The following is a 19,170-nucleotide window of genomic DNA, read 5'->3' on the forward strand; positions in this document are numbered from 1 at the left end:
TTGGGCGAACATAAGTGAAGCATGAGAAATCCCAACAAAGAAAACAGTAAAAAAAAAAAAGAAAAAAAAACTTGGGAATTTCTCCTTGGATCGTCCGGATTTCAGCCGCAATTATTCTGAAGTGTTACCAGATGCTGTCACTGCAAGGTCTGCTGGCAGAGGTTATCTTATTCTTAAGCTTTATTTTACTTTGTCGGATAAAAAAAATAACAAAGAGACACACACGCCGCGTTCGCTTCGAGGAATTAATTTGCGATGATTTATGGTGTCATCCAGGATGTGCAGCTAAATCAATACTCGGCAGATTTCCCGCTCCTTCCTCAGGCCGCAGAACGCTTTCGCCCGGCGACTCAACAAAAACCTCCACTGATACTCTAGCCCGCGAGAGATTGATTTCCTGAAGGCTTCATAAACGGCCTCGAATCACGCACGAGAGCCCCTCGCTGGACCGCAGCCATTTTGGCTCGATCCTGAAATTGTGCCAAGAGTGTGGCCGTAATAGTGGGTCCATTTGGTAAAAGGGGGGACTAGAAATTGCGAGACAATCTTTTCTGACATTAGGGCAGCTTCGGCAATTTGACCCCAAGCGTATCCCGTTTCACGGCTGAGACGGGCATTTTTTCAAGGGGAGGGAAAATACTTCAGCTCGGGGGGGCGGGGGGGGGCGGGGGTTTGGTGAAGCGAAAGATCGTTGATAAGCGTTAATTCCGACCGTTTTTCCGGGCAACCGTTTGCATTTGAACCTCAGCCGTAGATAGGACTCCCGCATTAGACAGCACCCTCTCTTGGGGCTTCGCAAATTGCAGCCTTAGCCGGCCTACCGAGCGTCAGCCTTTTATCTAATCGATAGGGATCTGTGAGCGCCGGAGCGTAGCTAGCGCGCGGAGCGTCCAGTTAGCCGCCCGACGGGATTATCACAGCCGCGTTTCGCAACTTCGGCAGCGCGATTTTACCGCTCCACAAAACTAAAGTTAAACCATTTTAGGGCATTCTTAAGTCTTTCCAAATTAGGGAAAAAGGCCCGCAAGGCTCAAATAAAATACCAAAAATAAAATGGATGGAAAGAGAAAGAAGTCGCTGAGGCGCGGGGATAGGGGGTGGCTGGCCAGAGAGGGCAGGGGATTTTGGTGGGCCTGAGGAGGAGGACAAGCCTGCTGCCCCCGGTCTTGAACAGAAGACAGCCATTGACCACCGGGTGTGAACTTCAATGATGGCATGATGACATTTTTACTGTGTCATAACAGAGACATGCTAGGCTCTCAGGAAGTGGGGGGGGGGGGGGGGGGGTTGTAGACACAGGGTCTGAACAAGAACCAAGAGGGTTACTACATGGCACATGGTCATAAGCCATGACAACAGGTATACTTCGTAAACAGTGAACAAAAAAATACATGGTACTGTACCTGATACTAAAGCGGGATTATGATGTGATTGTGTGTGTGTGTGCGAGCATGTGCGTGGGTTCCAACCCTGAAATTTACCTCACAATCATAATATATCCAATTGTATCGCAAGCACTCTTACTAAAAAATAAAAATTAAAAAAATTAAAATTGTTTTGCTGGATAAAGCACACACTAGACAAATGGCTCCCGACGAGGCCAGTGATTGGTCCATGCTCAGTTTCTACATGTTTCTACATGTTTCTACATCCAAAGAAACATGTTCCTGGGTATTATGTTCAAACAGGAACATGGCTTCGCATCACTTCGCCAACAGGCTGTGCCTGACCAAAACACATCTATAAAACCAGCGTGCAGTCTCGTCTGCGAGCAGAGAACGCTCAGGCTCCCCAGGGCAGGAACGCAGACCAGCGAGTGTACTTCCTTTTACATTCGCACCCTATCCCAGAACAGACCAGCGAGTGTATTTCCTTTTACATTCGCACCCTATCCCAGAACAGACCAGCGAGTGTACTTCCTTTTACATTCGCACCCTATCCCAGAACAGACCAGCGAGTGTACTTCCTTTTACATTCACACCCTATCCCAGAACAGACCAGCGAGTGTACTTCCTTTTACATTCGCACCCCATCCCAGAACAGACCAGCGAGGTATTCCTTTACATTCGCACCCTACCAGAACAGACCAGACGGTACTTTTTGACCATCGCGCACTATCACAAAAGCCAGCATGTACTTCCTTTTACATTCGCACCCTATCCCAGAACAGACCAGCGAGTGTATCTCCTTTTACATTCGCACCCTATCCCAGAACAGACCAGCGAGTGTACTTCCATTTACATTCGCACCCCATCGCCGAACAGACCAGCGAGGGTATTATGCTTTACACCAGCACCCTGAAAGAGAAAAAGAGAAACCAGACGGACGGTTTGACCATCGCTGGCAGATCATCACAAAGTCTGCACTGTGGGGTTCGGGGTGCTGTGCTTTGCCTGGGCAGGGATGTTTTTAGGGGGTCAGCTGTTCTGCAGGTTGTGCATTCGATGGGGGGGCACGGGTTACGGAAGGTGCTGGAAGGGTGATGTGTGGGCCACATGGCCACGGGGGTGGCTGTCTGGGTTCCATCACCATGACAGACAGCTGGGGTGGGAGCAATTTCCAGGACTGGGACAGGAGGGAGTAATAACAGGCCTTTGGTGGCCCCGTAGCACCCAAATCAAAGGGGGGGGCAGCTTGAAGCACTCGTATTAAGCTGTCAGGAGAGAGGTTAATGAATGACCTGGGCTTGGGGGAGATCACAAAGTGTTTTGTGTGTGGATCTGGAGAGGGAGAGAGGGAGAGACGGAGGGAAGGAGAGAGAGGGAGAGGTGCGGCAGGGGAGGAGGGACTGGACCCGGGGTGGGAGCGCACACTCTTCCGCTCGGAGTGTTTACACTGCGGAAAACTATCATTACTGCCTTCCTCTGCTCCCCCCCACCAGTTCCCCCCTCTCCCCTCTCTCCCCTCTCTCGGACAGATGCGGGGAAGAACACAATTTCCACTGTACGCTCGATTTCTTTAAAATCACAAGCCGAGCACAAAAAAAAGAGAACACGTTATTGTGCACAGTCTGCATGGTCAAATCATTCTGACAGAATTTCCGTGTAACCCAAAACACCCTGTAACTCAGAGTGCTTTCACTGAGGAACACGCATCCACTCGGAAAACCGAGGATGAGGCGTCTCCTCCAGACCTTCGCCAGGGTAGAGCCTTGTGTTAGCATTATCACAACGCCTCACTGTAACAGAGGACCCGTCTCACAGGGGTCCAGGTTCCGGCATTTCTCATGGGTTCCGGTTTCTAGCGTGTTCCGCGGGTTCCTCGCCACCTCTCGTTTGCACGGACGGGCCACCGAACCGCGGCCGTTTCCTCTGATGTCACCTCTTCGCTCGTCTGGCGCGCGACGCTGCCTCGCGGTTTTCTCGGGGCTCGGAGGGTGACACGCTGCGGGGCGGCGAGCATCATTAAGTATTTATTTGGCGCCTTAATGAACAACTGTCTCCGCATCTCTGCTTTCAAAGGGCAAGGACCCGCTCTTGTATACCATTACATGAAAAACAAGGGGGCTCACTTTCAGCTCCTCGAGACAGGATGTTCCCCTCAAAATGGTGACCCCACCCCTTTGGCAAAACTGTCATGCCAGTGGACACCAAGAGGTTGATAACTAGAATAATGAACTGACATGGCCTGTGCAGGTCTAAGATCGTTGGGAAAATAAGTGTGGGATCTATAGGCCAGAAGCAGGTTTTTGACCGGGACTGCGACATACAGAGAGGTGCACCTTTACAGGTAGTCGGGCGCAAATAATGCACAAACTGCAGTGGAAAACGCAACAGGAAGCAGGCAGGCGAGCAGGAGGAGACAGCTTTCCGGGCGTGTTATTCTGACCCTTGTAAAACAGGTATCTAATTGCACGATCAGGTGGCTTAAGCCCCGTGAACACCTGGTTAGACTAAACGTTGGCCGGGCAGATAAAGTGACACAGCGCGCCCGGCTAATCCCAGCCATGCTTCCTACTGCAATCAGAACTCCGTAGCGTTCCGTAAACAAGGCCCCCAGCCCCCAGCTCCCCGCTGGACCTCCACCTGTCTCCACCTTCGGGAAAACCTCAACCAAATTACCAGGAGATTCCTGAACGCCGAGACTGAACGCAGGCCCGAATTCCCCAGCGATGATCCCTGCTGATCCCCGCCCCTCTCTGCGTTAGCCAGTCCGTTCGCTACGCGGGCCAGGGATACGCAAAGTGGGCTCAAAGCAATAATGCAATTGGCTCAAATTGCTTGGCGGCAGTGCTGTATAATGGTCAAGGGACCAGGACTGAACCTAAAGGTTGCAGGATTCCCAGGTAAAACAGCGCCTTTGTATACCCCTGAGTGAGGTGCTCAACGTCAACAGCTTCAGCTGCGTAAATGGATACTATTTAAAATGCAAAAAAAAAGAAAAGGTTTCGTTAGTTGCAAACAGATCAGGGTCAAATACTTATCTACGCATTACTAATCTTGTCTGTTGTATTACAGCCAATGAAATACTCTCAGAAAGTGCAAACCTCGCCTTCTGGTCATATTGGCAGGCTCAACTACACCAGGCAAGATCAAGTGAGCACAGAAAAGTATTTGAATCCAAAACAAATATGTATTTGACCCAGGTCTGGTTGTAATGTAATGCTGAACGTAGTAATGTAATGCGGACTGTGTGAAGCTCTCCCAGGCTGACGGACAGCTTGGCGGGAAGACGACCTGAGGAGCCGAGCGGGACCAGCCGCTGCGCTCGAAACGCATCCGAGCCGGTCTGGAAAGGCTCTTTCTGATCACCGTCACCTCTTTTCCATGCTCCCTTTTATCTGTCCGATTTGGCCTTTAATCAGAGGTGGCTGACTTCGTATTGACTCTGTGCATAAAAGTCAAGCCATCAGATCCAAGAGAAACACCTCAATCAACAAGCAGAAGTATAAAAGGACCTTCAGTTGTGTTTTAATCATTCCTTTAGCACCAGTTCATTCTTCCGTTTCTGTGGAAGGACAATATTGAGGAGCTCAGCTTCTAAAGCTGTTCTGCAGAAGAGGCACCGTCTCAACACTGCCGAAGCACTGCTGAGGGTCAAGCAGCTGTCCATGGACTCACACACATACAAATGCATCTGTATATGATACGCAGCACGCACACACACAGGCCCACAAGCGCACACACATGGATGTGCACACGAATGTGAACATACCAACACAAGTGCACTCACATGCACATGCAAACTCACACACACACGCACACACACACACACAGGCAGAAAATCTAACAAGCACACACATGGATGAGAACACAGAAATATGCACATGCACACACAAACATACATGTGCACATGCACAAACACCCACAGGCCCAAAAGGACACACGTGGATGAGAATGCACACATGTGCACCTACCCACCCACCCACACACACACACACACACACACACACACACTGGATAGAGGATTCTGTGATGGAATCCAGAGGCACAGACCAGACCCCCAGTTTCAGAGCATATGGCTGCAATTGGAAGGGGGTGTCAGGCAGTCCGGCTGTAATTAGCACACAGGCTCTTCATGTTTCCTGAAATAGCTTGGGTATCCTTGTTTGGACTAAAAATAAACAGCCAATTAAAGGCAGCAATAGGGACTGCCATTTTGGGATCATGAACTCTAACCTTGGCCAGAGCTGGTAAAGGCATCCATGTTGACCGTGGCCCTAAAAATAGCAGGGGGCCCCTTCGGCCCTCTGTCCCTGAGGGGGGCCCGTTTTACACAGGGGTCAGAAAAGCACCGGCGGGGCACGGCGGGAGGGGGGCTGTTTTTCCCTCCCCATGTGCCGACGCCCACCTGCACCCACTAATCCCTCCCACAGGACAGAGTCCGCCAAACCAGACGCTTTCATCAACACACCCCACTTTCACCTGCTGGGGGATCCCCAGCGGGGCCCTGCCTCCAGCCAGAAGCACGGAAACCGGCTCACTGGAAACTCGCTTCAGAGGCAACCTGAGAGAGAACCTGCCATCTTCTCTGAGAATTTACAGAACGCTAAAAACCACTGTTAAAAACATTATACCACTGTAGCAGTAGGGAATGGGAAATGTAAAACGAGATGGAGAGCAGTCCACGACAGTAGAACTCTCACAGTCAACGATCAGTCACCATTTTCCCTGAATACTTGACAATAAGCCAATGTGCGTAATTTTAAATGATCAAATGAGTACCAACACACCAACGTTTCCATTTCACAGACGAAATTTGGATTGAATTCAAAAAGGTTAGAATTCAGCCTACGCGCTATTTTGATTACCCTTTTGTTTTTGTACGGAATTCTTGGCCGGATTCGGTTTGGACCCATTCCAAGGACCTGGCTGGTCGGCGAGCCTCCAGACAGCCCAAGAACAACAAGAAAACCTTTTTTTGCACCTGGCAACTTTCAAGACAAAACTTGGCATCCTACACAGAAAGAACTGCCCCAGGTTGACCTCTCACCTCTAGTGATGTCAACGCAGCTGTCGGCCAATCAGGGGGCTGCGATCTACTCTTGAAGCTGCCAAGCCCAGACACGATGACAAATGATTCTATCAGATTAAATGTTTTTTTAAATGGCGTGCAGGGAAGAGACGGCAGGCCGTGCTGGAAGCCATCTGTGCAGGGCTCCGATAATCGTTCCAAATGAACCTAATTTGTAACCGGTCGGAGAGGAGAATTTGTAGCCTCCACAGACACAAGCCAACACACCGTTGTTTGTTGTGCGGGCATCCCAAACCACAATGGCTTTTGGGCCCTGAGCAGCAGGGGGTGTGGAGGGCATTTCAAGCATTAGTTATAAGCTAAGATGGGGCCCTATGCACAGCTCATAACTTGCATATAGGACGGGGCGGCAATCGCATCGGGTCAATTTAAAATGAGTTTTTATTCAAAATCCAGTTTCAGCTTCTGATGCATCACAAGGTAGGAAGCGGTGTTTGAAAAATGAATGAAATTGTAATTTTGCTATTATTGAATAACTTCCTGTCTGGAGCAAAACGGTAATATTTCTGGAAATTATCCTGCATTTGTTTTATTAAATTTTTGAAACTATGTATTTGTTTAATCTTTTTCCAGTATTTTTTTAACATCGTCCTTCAAAATACATAAACAGGTAAAGTCTATTCAAGTCTAAGTAAAGTCCATATGTTAATACAACTACACATGTCTATATATAACACACACACAAAAGGCCCACAGACCTTTGTGTCTTCTTCATTGATGATGGATTTATTTTAATTCAGCAAATGTAATGCCTACTGCCACCTACTGTAACGGATGTAGACCACTTCCTGTCCAGACTGCAGGTGCTTACTGCAGAATACCTTTCGATAATCAACCTCCTCCGGAGGGGTCTGACAATCAGACGCTCTGAATTGGTTCAGGCTTGGCAGTCTCCCCATAATTCTTCTTTTCCTGAGCACAGACAGGCACAGACAGGCACGCTCCGTTACTGCGGGCATTGGGCAGATGTGCACGATGAGGAACACTCCCTACAGAACCGAGATGAAGCATCAGTCCAGTTTCCCTGCGGCTCAGCCTTAGCCATCACACTGCCCATATCGTCAGTGCCATGCAAAAACATTTATAAGTGAAACTTTGGTCATTTTGGTTTTTTTTTGTTTTAAACACATATTGAAAGTTCTCATCACGCTTTAATCACTGTAACAATCTTTTGTCAGCAACAAATAAAGTTCAGTACACCATATGACCAAACCATAATGCTGTCCTGATAAATGGAAGAAAAACTGTAGTTTTGCGTTTTTTTTTTTTTGCTGACATTTCCATTTTTGGAGATACAATGTAAACAATACTTAGGTCCCAAAAAATATCAGCACTGCAGAGCACAGGCAAGTTGTACTTTAAAGAGGGGAAACCTGAAGTTGAAAATGTAACACAGTCATGTAAATTAAAGTGCCAACAATGATACCCATGAACAGTTGTGAGCACATTTTTCAAGGGCAGCCTGTGTTGAAAGACTGATAGATTCCTTTCTCAGGCCAGCACAGATCGTCTCTGTTCTAGTAGCTATGCTGACATCTTCATTGCCTGTGTCCCCGGCTGCTCCTCATAGCTGTTGTATTGCTGCCTATTTTTGTTTCTAGTATCCCCCTCCCTCTGCTGGGGTCCCTGTCCTGAGCCCCAGACCACTTCTGAGACTGCCCACCCCCCCACCACCACCACCCCCAAATTACTTGATCTCCTCATTGCACTAATACATATAGCATCACACATTGAGCTGTAGCTCCTATGTTGTGTTTTCAGCAACCCGGTTCTGCAGCGCATAATTCAGCCTCCAGAATCAAGCTGCTATTATAGCCGGCACATGATGTAATAATGACAGAACGTTATTTAATGTGAACTTCAAATAGCATTCAATTTGAAGCCAGTTCACATACTAAAAAGCATGCCTGTAGGTCAGATAAAAATGTTCAGTACTGTTTATGACAATATTATTCACAATGTTTCTTAATATTTCTCATAAAACTGTAGATTTATTGACACCTTTACACATTTGATACCTCCAAAATATAATACAAATACTTAATGTAACAGTGCTCACAAGGAGGAATATTTACTTGTTAAATGGTTAAATGTATTACTTCTGGATACTGCACTTCTATGTAGTATATAATTATATTTAATTCAGTTAATCCAGTCCATTCATGGACACACATTGCATAGTGAACACTTTCTTTTTGTTTACATAATGCATCTCAGCTTCAGTGAATCAGGTGGCTATTTCCACTCAAGAAAGGCTTTCTGATATAATTGGCCCTTCCATTTCCCCAGCGCTAATTGTCCGACTCATTTATGTAATATGAAAATTGATGGATTGTTTCCAACTCATCCTTTGATGGATTGTTTCCAATTCATCATTAATCACAACTGCTGTAATTACAGATAATTACCTCAAAACCTGTTCAGTTCAATCGGTTATTAGATAGACATTCATGTCATATACTCTATCAAAGGAATACATGAAAAAACCTGATTGTGTAATGTTGGATGATGATGGATTGCATTTCTAGAACACTTTCCAGGATCTCAATGCGCTTAACAGCACTGCCACCAATGTGTAATACCAATGTGCAGCTGTCACATGGGAGATGTAGTTTGTAGTTTGAGCGCACCCCGCACAGCTACCGAAGTAGAAAGGGAATTGTTAAGCAAATGAAGCCAATAGACTTGCCCACGATCCATGTGATTTGTGACTAATGTAATTTAAAAACAACCTGGAGCCATGCAATTTGAATGAGAAATGAAGAGTGCAATAACAGCAAAGTGTTTCACCTCAAACAAACCCTCTGAGTTTGAAAGGGGGGGAGGGGGGCAGCCATGCGACCCACTATTAAACAGGCACCTTTTCCCTCATAAACATCTTCAGAGTCTGGTGCTGTTCCTGTAGCCACAGGGGCAGTACTGGGTCTCAGCAACCAGATGCTGGTTTACGTAAGGGGGGGGGGGGGGGGGGGAGGTTACGCTATGGTGTGGAGAGCAGTGATATTTTGAGCTGTAACATAGCTAGTCACACAGACTACAAAAACTCCCTTCCCCATCACTGTATTTGTCCATATCCGCGTATGGGAATGTGACCGTGACCGTGACCATATCCCAGGAAATGCACACATTCTGCTTCTCACGTCCATCCTAACGGGTCCAGATGAAGGGTAACTGCGTCTCTCATTGGTGGAGTTTGTGTGGCCTCACTCGTCAGACTGAGTTGTGGCTCGTGTGATCAATCTGCTCAAAGCCTCAATTGGCTTGGACCTGACAGACAAGTAAATACAATAGCTATTAACTAACAAACAAAAGTTAAGTAACTGAGTACAAGACAAAACTCTATTAATATAAATATATTAACATAATCCTCTAACAAAATAATGTCAATTGAAAATATACGCATTTAAGAAGCCATTTATCAAAATGTACTCATTTTGACTATATTAACACTTACAATAAAATTCACAGGTTTCACGTGTTGTGGAAAGGTATGTAGAGCAGAAACAAAAATTTGTATTTGTGAATTTGGAAGAGATTCAAGTTTCTGTCTATATTCATGTGGGACCTGAGTCTTTCTCAAGTCAAAACTCAAATGGTATGAAAATTTTACGCCAAATTAGCAATATGTAATGCATTATTATGACAAATCATAAATACATGGACTCTACATGTGTGAAATTAACGTGGAGAACATTGTTACAGCATTTTATAGAAACGTTTTGACCAACTGCGTTCTTCAGGAATGTGTTTCATCAGACTAAATGTCAAAAAAGGAAATGTGTTATTATGGGAAAGAATAGATTCAAAAAATTTGAATACACAATGTCAGAGCACTGACAGCGTAGAAATGTAAGAAAATTAACCAGAAAGGTGACTGACACCACCCAAATGAACAATATTCAAAGACATTCTCGAATACAATGGGCATCAGAAAACCAGTTCTTTCATTTTCATTTTCTTTGTGAAAGAAATGTACTTATTTTAAAGAAGAGAACGCACAATCCCTTGCAGTGTTCCATGGCACAAATACCTGAGCAAAGGTAAACTACCATTTCACTGTGGGTACAGTGTACATTCCCCAGCATGCTTATTTCATCTGGATGAAAAGCCTGAAACCCCGTCATTACAGGAGACGCCGCCGTAGTTTGCAGAGCGTCTCGCGAAACGACGGCTCGGTAATCGTGTAACGGGCGCGGTGGCCCCCCGTCGTCGTCGTGGATACCCGGTGGCGGCTGGGGCCCAGGGCGTGTGCTCTCTCCACTGTGGAGGGATTAGATTTAATCTGCCGCCTCTTTCTGTCGTAAACAAACGCTTACATCGCTCCAGGTGCCCGGAAAAAGCGTAATCGGATCTGAAGGGTGGGGGGGGGGCAATGATACGATGACACCCCACCCCTTGGTGATCTGCGAAACGGGATGCCAGGGCCCATCTTTCAGAGAGGAGCGCTGGGAGTACAGCGGGCGCCTCCTGTCAGGGACCAGTCCCACATCGGCACCGGAAGGCCGTAAGATTGCACCCCCTCTGGGAATCTGTTTTGGGGGGGGGGGGGGGTCTGGTTTCTGGGCTTTGAGGTGGGGCTGGGGGGCTGGTAGGCTCAGCAAGGTAATGAATATTACCTCTATTCTCATCAATGTCAATTGCACCTTCAGCATGGAGAACTGGTGATCTAAAAGAGTAACTTCAATGCCAGAAAGCTTTTCAGTGATTATGGATGCCAGAACACCCAAAAACCCCCTTTCTTACAGCAGCATGATTGGGGGGGGTTTTGTTGAGTAAAACAAAAAGTATTTTTCCTCCTCCAAACCCGTGCCCCCCTGGGGCATTTTGGCTGGGGCGAGGGGGGGGGAGGTGGGCACTGCGTCCCACGCGGTCCCACTCCGGTGCTCCCCGGCGGTCAGCGGCCACCCGTCTCGCCAGCTGAGCCCTGCGCCGACCTCACGGGTGGCGCTCGGACACCGTCGTCATGGCCCGTCTCCGTGGGCGATGTTTGTACGCTGTGGCTCGGTCGCGTCTGGCTGGGGCAGACCCCAAATGACAGGCCTGCTCGCTGAGCGTCGTTGCTGGCCTAACCTGGTAGTTACTGCCCCACCCCCCCCCCCCCCCCCCCAGACTCCTGGTTGGTTTCTGTGTGGGCCCGAGGCCACGCCCACCGATCCCCGACGCTGTGGTGGCTGTGGCCTCTCTGTCTGGGGAGGTGATTGTTATCTGCTTCATGGGGGGGTTGCTGGGCAGTAATACCCAGTGTTGGACGGCTGCATCTGTAATCAGGATCACTGGAGGTTGGCTGGGGTACACAGGAAAGCGGAGTGGGGGCGGGCAGAAGGACCCCACCAGGAGGTCCTTTCACGGTCACCGCGGTGACAGCGACCGGATCCGCCCCCTTGCTGATCGCCCCCCCACCAACCCCCCCCAAATCTGACCCTGGACTGATTGCTACAGTATGCGTGCCCTGCTCAACCTCACTGACCAGGGGCGAGGGGGGGGGGGGAGACACAAGACACGGTACACAGCATAAGGACATGCTGTAGGTGATGGAGACTCAGGGAATAATGTTTGAATCAGTGTTATGTCTCTGTGCCGGGCTCCAAGACAGTGCCATTGGTGCACTGCTATTTCGCGCAGGCCCAGTTTACGTTAGCCGAACTGCTTTAGGTGCTACGCGCGGGGTTGCGTGCGGTTCTTCTTTAAAGTCAATGGTCGAGTCTTTCCACTGCGCTAACGCTGAGACAATGCAAAGCACCGCGTTGCACGGGAGCGGTGACAGACAGACTCCCTCACGCGACACGCCGCACACCAGCGCTTAAAGCTCCGCTCCTTTCATTCGTCACAGCGCCGAACGTCTCCTTTCTAAGAATCACAAACCATGCTTCACACCTTCCCCTGCGTTGAGTGAATCGTTATTCTTTTAAAAAATTTAAAAAACACATTTGTCACTCACTGACACAACATTAAAGGCAAAACTTACCCAAATAATCCAGCGTTTGCTTTCCATATCACACACACACGGGGGTGCCGCAAGGCAAGTGGTGGGGGGGGGTTGGAAGGATTCCACAATTCCTTGGGCCCTGACTGACAGGGGCCCTCAAAAAAATTCAGGAATGGGGTTGACTGGGGTGGTGGGGCCCATATGTGAGATCTTTTCACGGGCCCCAAAATCCCGGCCGGTGCCCGTGTGCGCACGCAAACTCGTACACGACAAACCACTAATGCCAACACACTGAAACATGTCTGCCCACCAGAGGAAGATGCACAACTGGCCTGTGCTGACATTGGACCCTCACAGTGCCACAGCTGGGCTCATGCTAACGTCCTAATGACACTCAGCGCACCAGCTGCATGGCAATAACAAAGCGTGAAATCGGCATGCAAACACGCTCTTTCAGCGTTTTGTCAGCTCAGCTCACTTAAGACTTGATTACAGTGTTTGTTCTGAAAGGGAAAGCCAGACAGGCACTCGAGACAATGCACCCAATGGCAAAGAACAACTCTCTTTCTTTGTCCAATCGTCTGTGGTTACCGTTGAGTCCCTAAGCTTATGGATTTGGTCAGTCCTTGTAAGTCAATTAGTCCCTCGTGTGATGGTACTATTGGGACAACAACTGGTAGTAAAATGGCGCATATTTACCAGGGCTTCAGAGTTCAAACACAGGCTTCCATTCAGATAGCGTGGAACCTCTGTTAATTACCGAGTTAGGGCTCTCCACAGAAGTGTGGAGGTTCAAAGGAAACTGGCGAGAGCATGAAGTTGAAAGCCCGTTTGACTGTCAAATCACATAAAGCTTTGCTTTAGGGCAGCAGAGTACATTCTTTGGAATACCTGAAAATTGCCAGAAACTTTAAAAACGTTCTGGTGCCACAAGCTTGGACGATTCAAATTTCAACATGGACGTCATTCGACGTGTTAATCGAGTCTTTCCATCCCCTTAAAATGTATAAAAAAGAAAAGAATGATTGACTGGGCCCGATGCTTAAATTTCCACAGAGTGTGGCAGGCTAGGTTTTGTAGTATGTGAAGTTGGCAGCTCAATGTCTCTTACACACTGACTGGAATAAGCCAAGTTCAATCGCCACCACCCCCCACACACCCGCCCGGCCCCCTCGCCCCCACACCAGTGTCCATAGCCCTGTCCTGTGTCATGTGGTGACAATGTGTGCACTCTGGTGGAAGTCTATAAAACAGGAAGTGGGTCATTGCCTGGAGGAACCCAACCCAGGGAGGAATGTTTACCCTGCCCCACAGCTTTGATGTTTTACAGTTAATAACTTCCTGTACACTGTACGTGAACTGTGGCACTCCAGCGGGGAAAGAGGGCCCATTTCCACCTCCTCCAAATTATTTTGCGGCAGAAACCGATAAGGGGAAGAAAAAAAAAAAAAACCCCCCTCAGCAATTTCGCTGGTCAGAAATATCCTCCCTGGACCAGGAGCCTGAGCAGTGCTTAGTGTTGCGCCATCTGAGCGGTAAAGGGCACGGGAGGGCATATAGGGAAGGCTAATGGGAGCAGCTGTGCCGCCATGTTGCCGCTCACCAGCAGGCGTTTGCTGACGGACGCTTCGCGCTGCCTGAGCTCAAGGTAAAGGCAGTTCACGCTGAACTTAAACAGAGGTCAGAGAGAGTGCGTTGCCATAGAAATACCAACGGTTAATTGCAATCACCGTCTCAGCCTGGCTCCGCCTACAACACAGTTCTGAAAAATGTGTCCTGCGGTGGGTGGAGTAGGTGGTGCCCGTCTCATTTGCACAAAGTACTCTATGTGTAAATTATTTGTATAGCGTAAGCTCATGAAACGTGGGTCAAACTGTTAATCAGGAGTTGCAGATCAAATATGAGCCAAGATTCCACAATCACGTGGCCTAATTCTCGCCTCAAATGTTCTCAGAAGCATACTTTAGTGGACCGTTTAGGTGGAACATGAGAGACTTTATTAACAGGCCGCCATGTTTCTCCGGTTTGAAAAGCTTTGGGCCGAAACCAATTAAGCCAATCAGGTGCCGGCAGTGTTCCATCGTATTAAAAAGTAAATGGACAAATTTGTGGGCGGCAACAATTTTCGGACTGGATATATTCATTGACATCTACATGACGGAGTAGCATCTCCGAAAGGGGTACTCAGATACCTTACCTTACCCTTTCTGCTCAGTAGGACACACTCAGGTGAAACACCACTGCCTTATCTAAAAGCATGGATTTGCATTCTGGAACACCAGATCGTATCTCGTTAAGCAGCTCTCTAAATGCACTACCGAGATCGCAGATCGCGACCGCGGCCCAAACGTGGCCCAAAATTGACCCGGCCCCTCCTGCACAATCCGACGGCGCGCGCGGCTCTGGCGCCCATAAGCACCTTCCCGCGTACGTCCTCGCGCTGCGGGACGCCTGCTCGCCTTGCTCTGGCGGGAGCCTTCGTCAGCGCGCCGCATTTCTGCAGCCTCCGACACAACTACGCGCAGCTTCGGTAACAGGAGGCTCCCCGCCCCTCAGGCCATCAATAAATCAATATCTCTCCGTCGTCCTGCTAAGTGATTTGTTGTACTGCGTTTAAAATTTAAGCCCAGAAACGAGCTTGCAGAGCCAAAAGGGAAATGTGCATTTGTTGGCTACCTGAGGTAGCGTTCTCTCTTTACCAGTTTGCGTAAGATGTGGTGGATGCCAGGCAGAGTGCCAGAGCTCCTCCTTGGCGGTAGATATCACGCAAGAGAAGCCGTCGTTCATTCTCATGGCTTAAAAACAAAAACAAAAAAAACTCCAAAATTTTCCACCTCTTCAAACAAGACCTGAGTCTAGTTTGAAGTAGGTGTACTGGCATTTAAAGGGTTTGATATTTTCAAAGACTAATTTGACCAAGGTATGCAGGACAAAAAAAACACGCCTGAAAGGCCCTTCCCATGTGTGTGCTGCGATGCACAATTCAAAAGTGAACACTGCCCATGACTTCAGTATGAATTAAGGCAACGGATCCACCGATCTCAACCGCCCCAGAAACTCATTTATTTGATTTTATCTATCGTCAGTGCACTGTGAATGTCTTCAGTCCAGAAAACCACTCACTGTGACCACAGAGACATAATGATTTATCAACTGCCTGGGGTATTCTGCTCCTGTTACAATACTGTATCCAAATGGATGCTTTCTACAAGGAAATGACCCAAACACAATAACTAACATTTTACAAATCTGGCATAAAGACCAAAACGTATGTCTGTGCTTTAATAATATTTGAAAACAGGAAATAAAACGTATGTGATATTGCTGGAATGTACAGCGCATTCTTTTTCGTGATAGATTCTGGGAGAATTCCACGCCATCATTAACATGGCGGCTCTCCCTTTGAACCGCCTCTAGTACATTACAGTAATGAATACTGCACATGCTGAGACGTGGGAAATGTAACGATAAAGCATCGACAACTTGGAACACATTGTGAAGGTTGCAGTATGTTTTTACATCTCAATAATGATAACTATATATATATAAAATAAGATACCTTATCACAATACTTTTTATTTCAATATGTTTCAGAATTTAGCATTTCTACAGACTAAGACTAAAAATCACACACAGGCTTCTCCAGGCCCAGCTCAAGAAAGTCCAGATATGGCTAAAATTAACCACAGCCTTTAAAAAATGTAAAATGACCAATTAACATAATCATACAATCAACCATTAGACTTATTTTGAATCGAAGGTTGCTTAGGCTCAAATGCAAATCAAGCCAGACACAGAACAGCTGTGACAGGTTAGATCTTTTGCCTGATAGTTTCAGGGAAAAACAAACCTCACGTGGAGTCACACCTTTCCCTCCTACAGTACATTCAGACCCGAGTTTCCTGGTAGCTCCTGGACCCCTGCCAGAACTACATGCCCATTGTACCTGCACTACAAAGCCTCTTAGTGAATAATACAATCAATCATCGCACTCCTTCTTTGCATCAGATTTTGTTTGCACACGTGAATCAGAACAGGCAGTTCCGATGCGTTCCAGTGAATGAGCATCACCTTCAATGTGTCAAGCGCATTCAAGAGAACTGCTGAGGGTGTGTGTGTGTGTGTGCGCGCGCGTGTGTGCATGTGTGTGTGTGAACATGTGTGTCTGTGTGTGTGAGAGAGAGAGAGAGAGAGAATTAGTGAGTGCGTGTGTGTGGCGTGTAAATGTCTGTGCATATGTAAAATTCATCGACAGCCTCCTTTCTCTCTGAACCAAAGCAGAACATTCATGCAGATTCAACGTTGTTCTAACATCCAGAGAGCAGCTATGCTGGGAGGGAAGGTGAATCAGCAATTTAACGAGCTCCTGGAAAAGTGTGCAGATTCTGCTGAAATACAGGAAGCCAGGCACGGAGTGCTGTGAACTCGCTGTGAGTCACACACGGCCTCCTGGCCCTGTTCTGAGCCGGCCCGCCCGCCCTCCCGCCCTCCCTCAAGGGCCTTGGGCAGAAGTGGGGGGGGGGGGATAAATTAAAGAATGGTTTGATTAGCCTGCACACTCTGTGGGGTCTCACAAGCTTCACCTGCTTTTCAGAAACTCAACGGCAAGCACAGGTTGGGCTCACGCGCACCTCTCGCGGATCACGTGCCGATCACGTGCGCACCTCTCACGGATCACGTGCGCACCTCTCACGGATCTAAGTGCGTTGCGCGGAGGGGAATCGGCCCCACGGACAGCCTGGGGGACAGGACGCTCCGCAGGGCTCCTCTGTCTCAAACGGGGAACCAAATGAGCCACAGCAGGGGAAGCACACGCACCGTCAGCGGAGAGCCGCCACGCTCCTTACAGAAGTCTTAGCGTTCACTGCGGCATCGTGATCGCACGTCCGTCAGGGAGCCAGGCGGCCAGAACCTTACAAGTACACCCACCAGACAGACCAGTGCAGGGCAGCTCGAGGGGTACGATCCGTCAGACAAATTTCAGTCCACATGTAAGAGCGTTTCGCATAGTGCGCTAACGCAAATAGTGTAATGGTGGCAATCATAGGGCCTAAGTAAACAGACCTGCGAAACAGTTTACATTAGCCATTAGAGACGTTATTTGTCAGAATTCTACTCAAAGCAAATGAGAATGCCACCGAATTCAAAGGGTTGCCAGCTGAGAGTAAGCACGGCAGAGAATTATAAGGCTATACAATACATGACTTTAAGTGACAATATAACAATGGTTTCCTAATTGATGAAATCTAGAGAATCGGCTTTCTGGTATTTCTTGTCTCATGACTGGCAATATTAAAGTCAGCATGTAGCTAGTTTAAATTGTTTTAGCATGAATGTTCTTCAGTGTATTTGAATAAAAAAGAGAATATGCATGTGAATGGTAGAAAACCACAAATATGAATAAATCTGACAGATGGCAATATGACAATCTTGGCAAATTAATTATACATGCACATTAATGAGCTCTAATTGTTTCAGTACGCACAGAAAACAATATGAAAAATGTCAACCCAGTTTGACTGGGTAAGAGGAAAAACCCAACAGATTTATATAATAAAGAAAAGCTTTTCAGATTTATGGGAACAGATCATTTTTTTCCCCAATACTGTTCTTTATGATGTATGTGAAATAAAAAGGCCCTACTCTGACTTTGTGCCTGTGGAAAAAACACATTTTCCCAGAGCAGACTTACTTCTACCTGATGGTCGTACCGAAAAACAAAAACTCACGTGGACTCACACCTTGCACCTAAGTGTCCTGGCATCTGCTGGTCTTCCGCCAGAACTACAAGCCCATTGTACCGGCAGAACAAAGTCTCTGGTCTTCCCCCACACCCAAACCCGATTGAGCCACCACCTCATGGCAGTTTCACTCAAACCTAACCGGCAAAACACGACCGCGCCCGCCCGTGTGCCAGCCATTTCTCTCAAGACGGTGAGAAAGCGCCAGTAAAGTTACATCTTATTTTTCCGCCTGCATCTCGTGAAAACACGAGATCAACGGGAGCATTTCTCGGGTGAATCCACCACCACCCCCTCTCCTCCCCGCCCCCCACCTTAGGAGAGTGGTCTTGAGGAAGCAGCTTAATATTGAGCGGGAGTCTGAAGACTCTCCATACAGCACAAGCTTAGAATGGCTTTATTGAGTAGGTCAGGGGGTCCTCAATCTTATCCAGAATGGGCTGCAGCGCGTGGTGGAATTATGTTATGACTGATGAGGCGCGCTGACGTCGTCAGAGGCGAACCGTGGAGCTTCCACACAGTGCATAACCACTGCCAACCTCAGCCACGACACCTGCGTAGTTCAGTTTTTCTGTGCTGATGCGTCCTCCTCATACGTCCTCTCCTGTATGCTTCTCTGAAGTGAAATGAGCCATAGAGCTGTGGAGATCTCACCCTCCGGTTCGAGTCTTCCAGACATGTCTGTAACAGCAGGTCGCTCAACCACCAGAGTCTTCGCTAAGCGACCTGATCTGTAAAATCAATACTCATTGGAACAAAAGCCTGCACCCACACCCACCCACGGCCCTTTCTGGATAAGACTGAGGACCCCAGGAATAGGCGGTTGTCATTTTCCTCTGTACCCGTGACATTGGGTCAGACTGTTCATCCCCAGGATAACAGCAACGTTCCTGGCAGTCTGTGGGAACACGGGGTACCTGTCGGCTTAAAGAACAGTTCCTCCCGTGTTCACGTCCAGAAACGGCCTCCTCCCGCACGGGGGGTGGGAAAGGTGGGCTCCCCCCAGCCCCTGTGGCTGGCCACCCACCC

General features: G+C 48.0%; 1 protein-coding gene across 7 annotated transcripts in view; it reads right to left on the reverse strand.

Moving 5' to 3' along the window:
- The window catches only part of dlx4b (distal-less homeobox 4b), a 133,777-nt gene that overhangs the window by 54,095 nt on the left and 60,512 nt on the right, over positions 1–19,170 (reverse strand). For 6 of the 7 annotated variants that reach the window (XM_064314994.1, XM_064314998.1, XM_064314993.1 and 3 more), the window contains one exon: positions 7,241–7,463. In XM_064314994.1, coding sequence (XP_064171064.1) covers positions 7,241–7,463 — 223 coding nt within the window. The remainder of the gene's footprint in view (positions 1–7,240; positions 7,464–19,170) is intronic. The other variant, XM_064314997.1, reaches the window with a different exon arrangement.

This window comes from Anguilla rostrata, chromosome 17, assembly GCF_018555375.3.
Source record: "Anguilla rostrata isolate EN2019 chromosome 17, ASM1855537v3, whole genome shotgun sequence".
Classification (NCBI taxonomy): domain Eukaryota; kingdom Metazoa; phylum Chordata; class Actinopteri; order Anguilliformes; family Anguillidae; genus Anguilla; species Anguilla rostrata.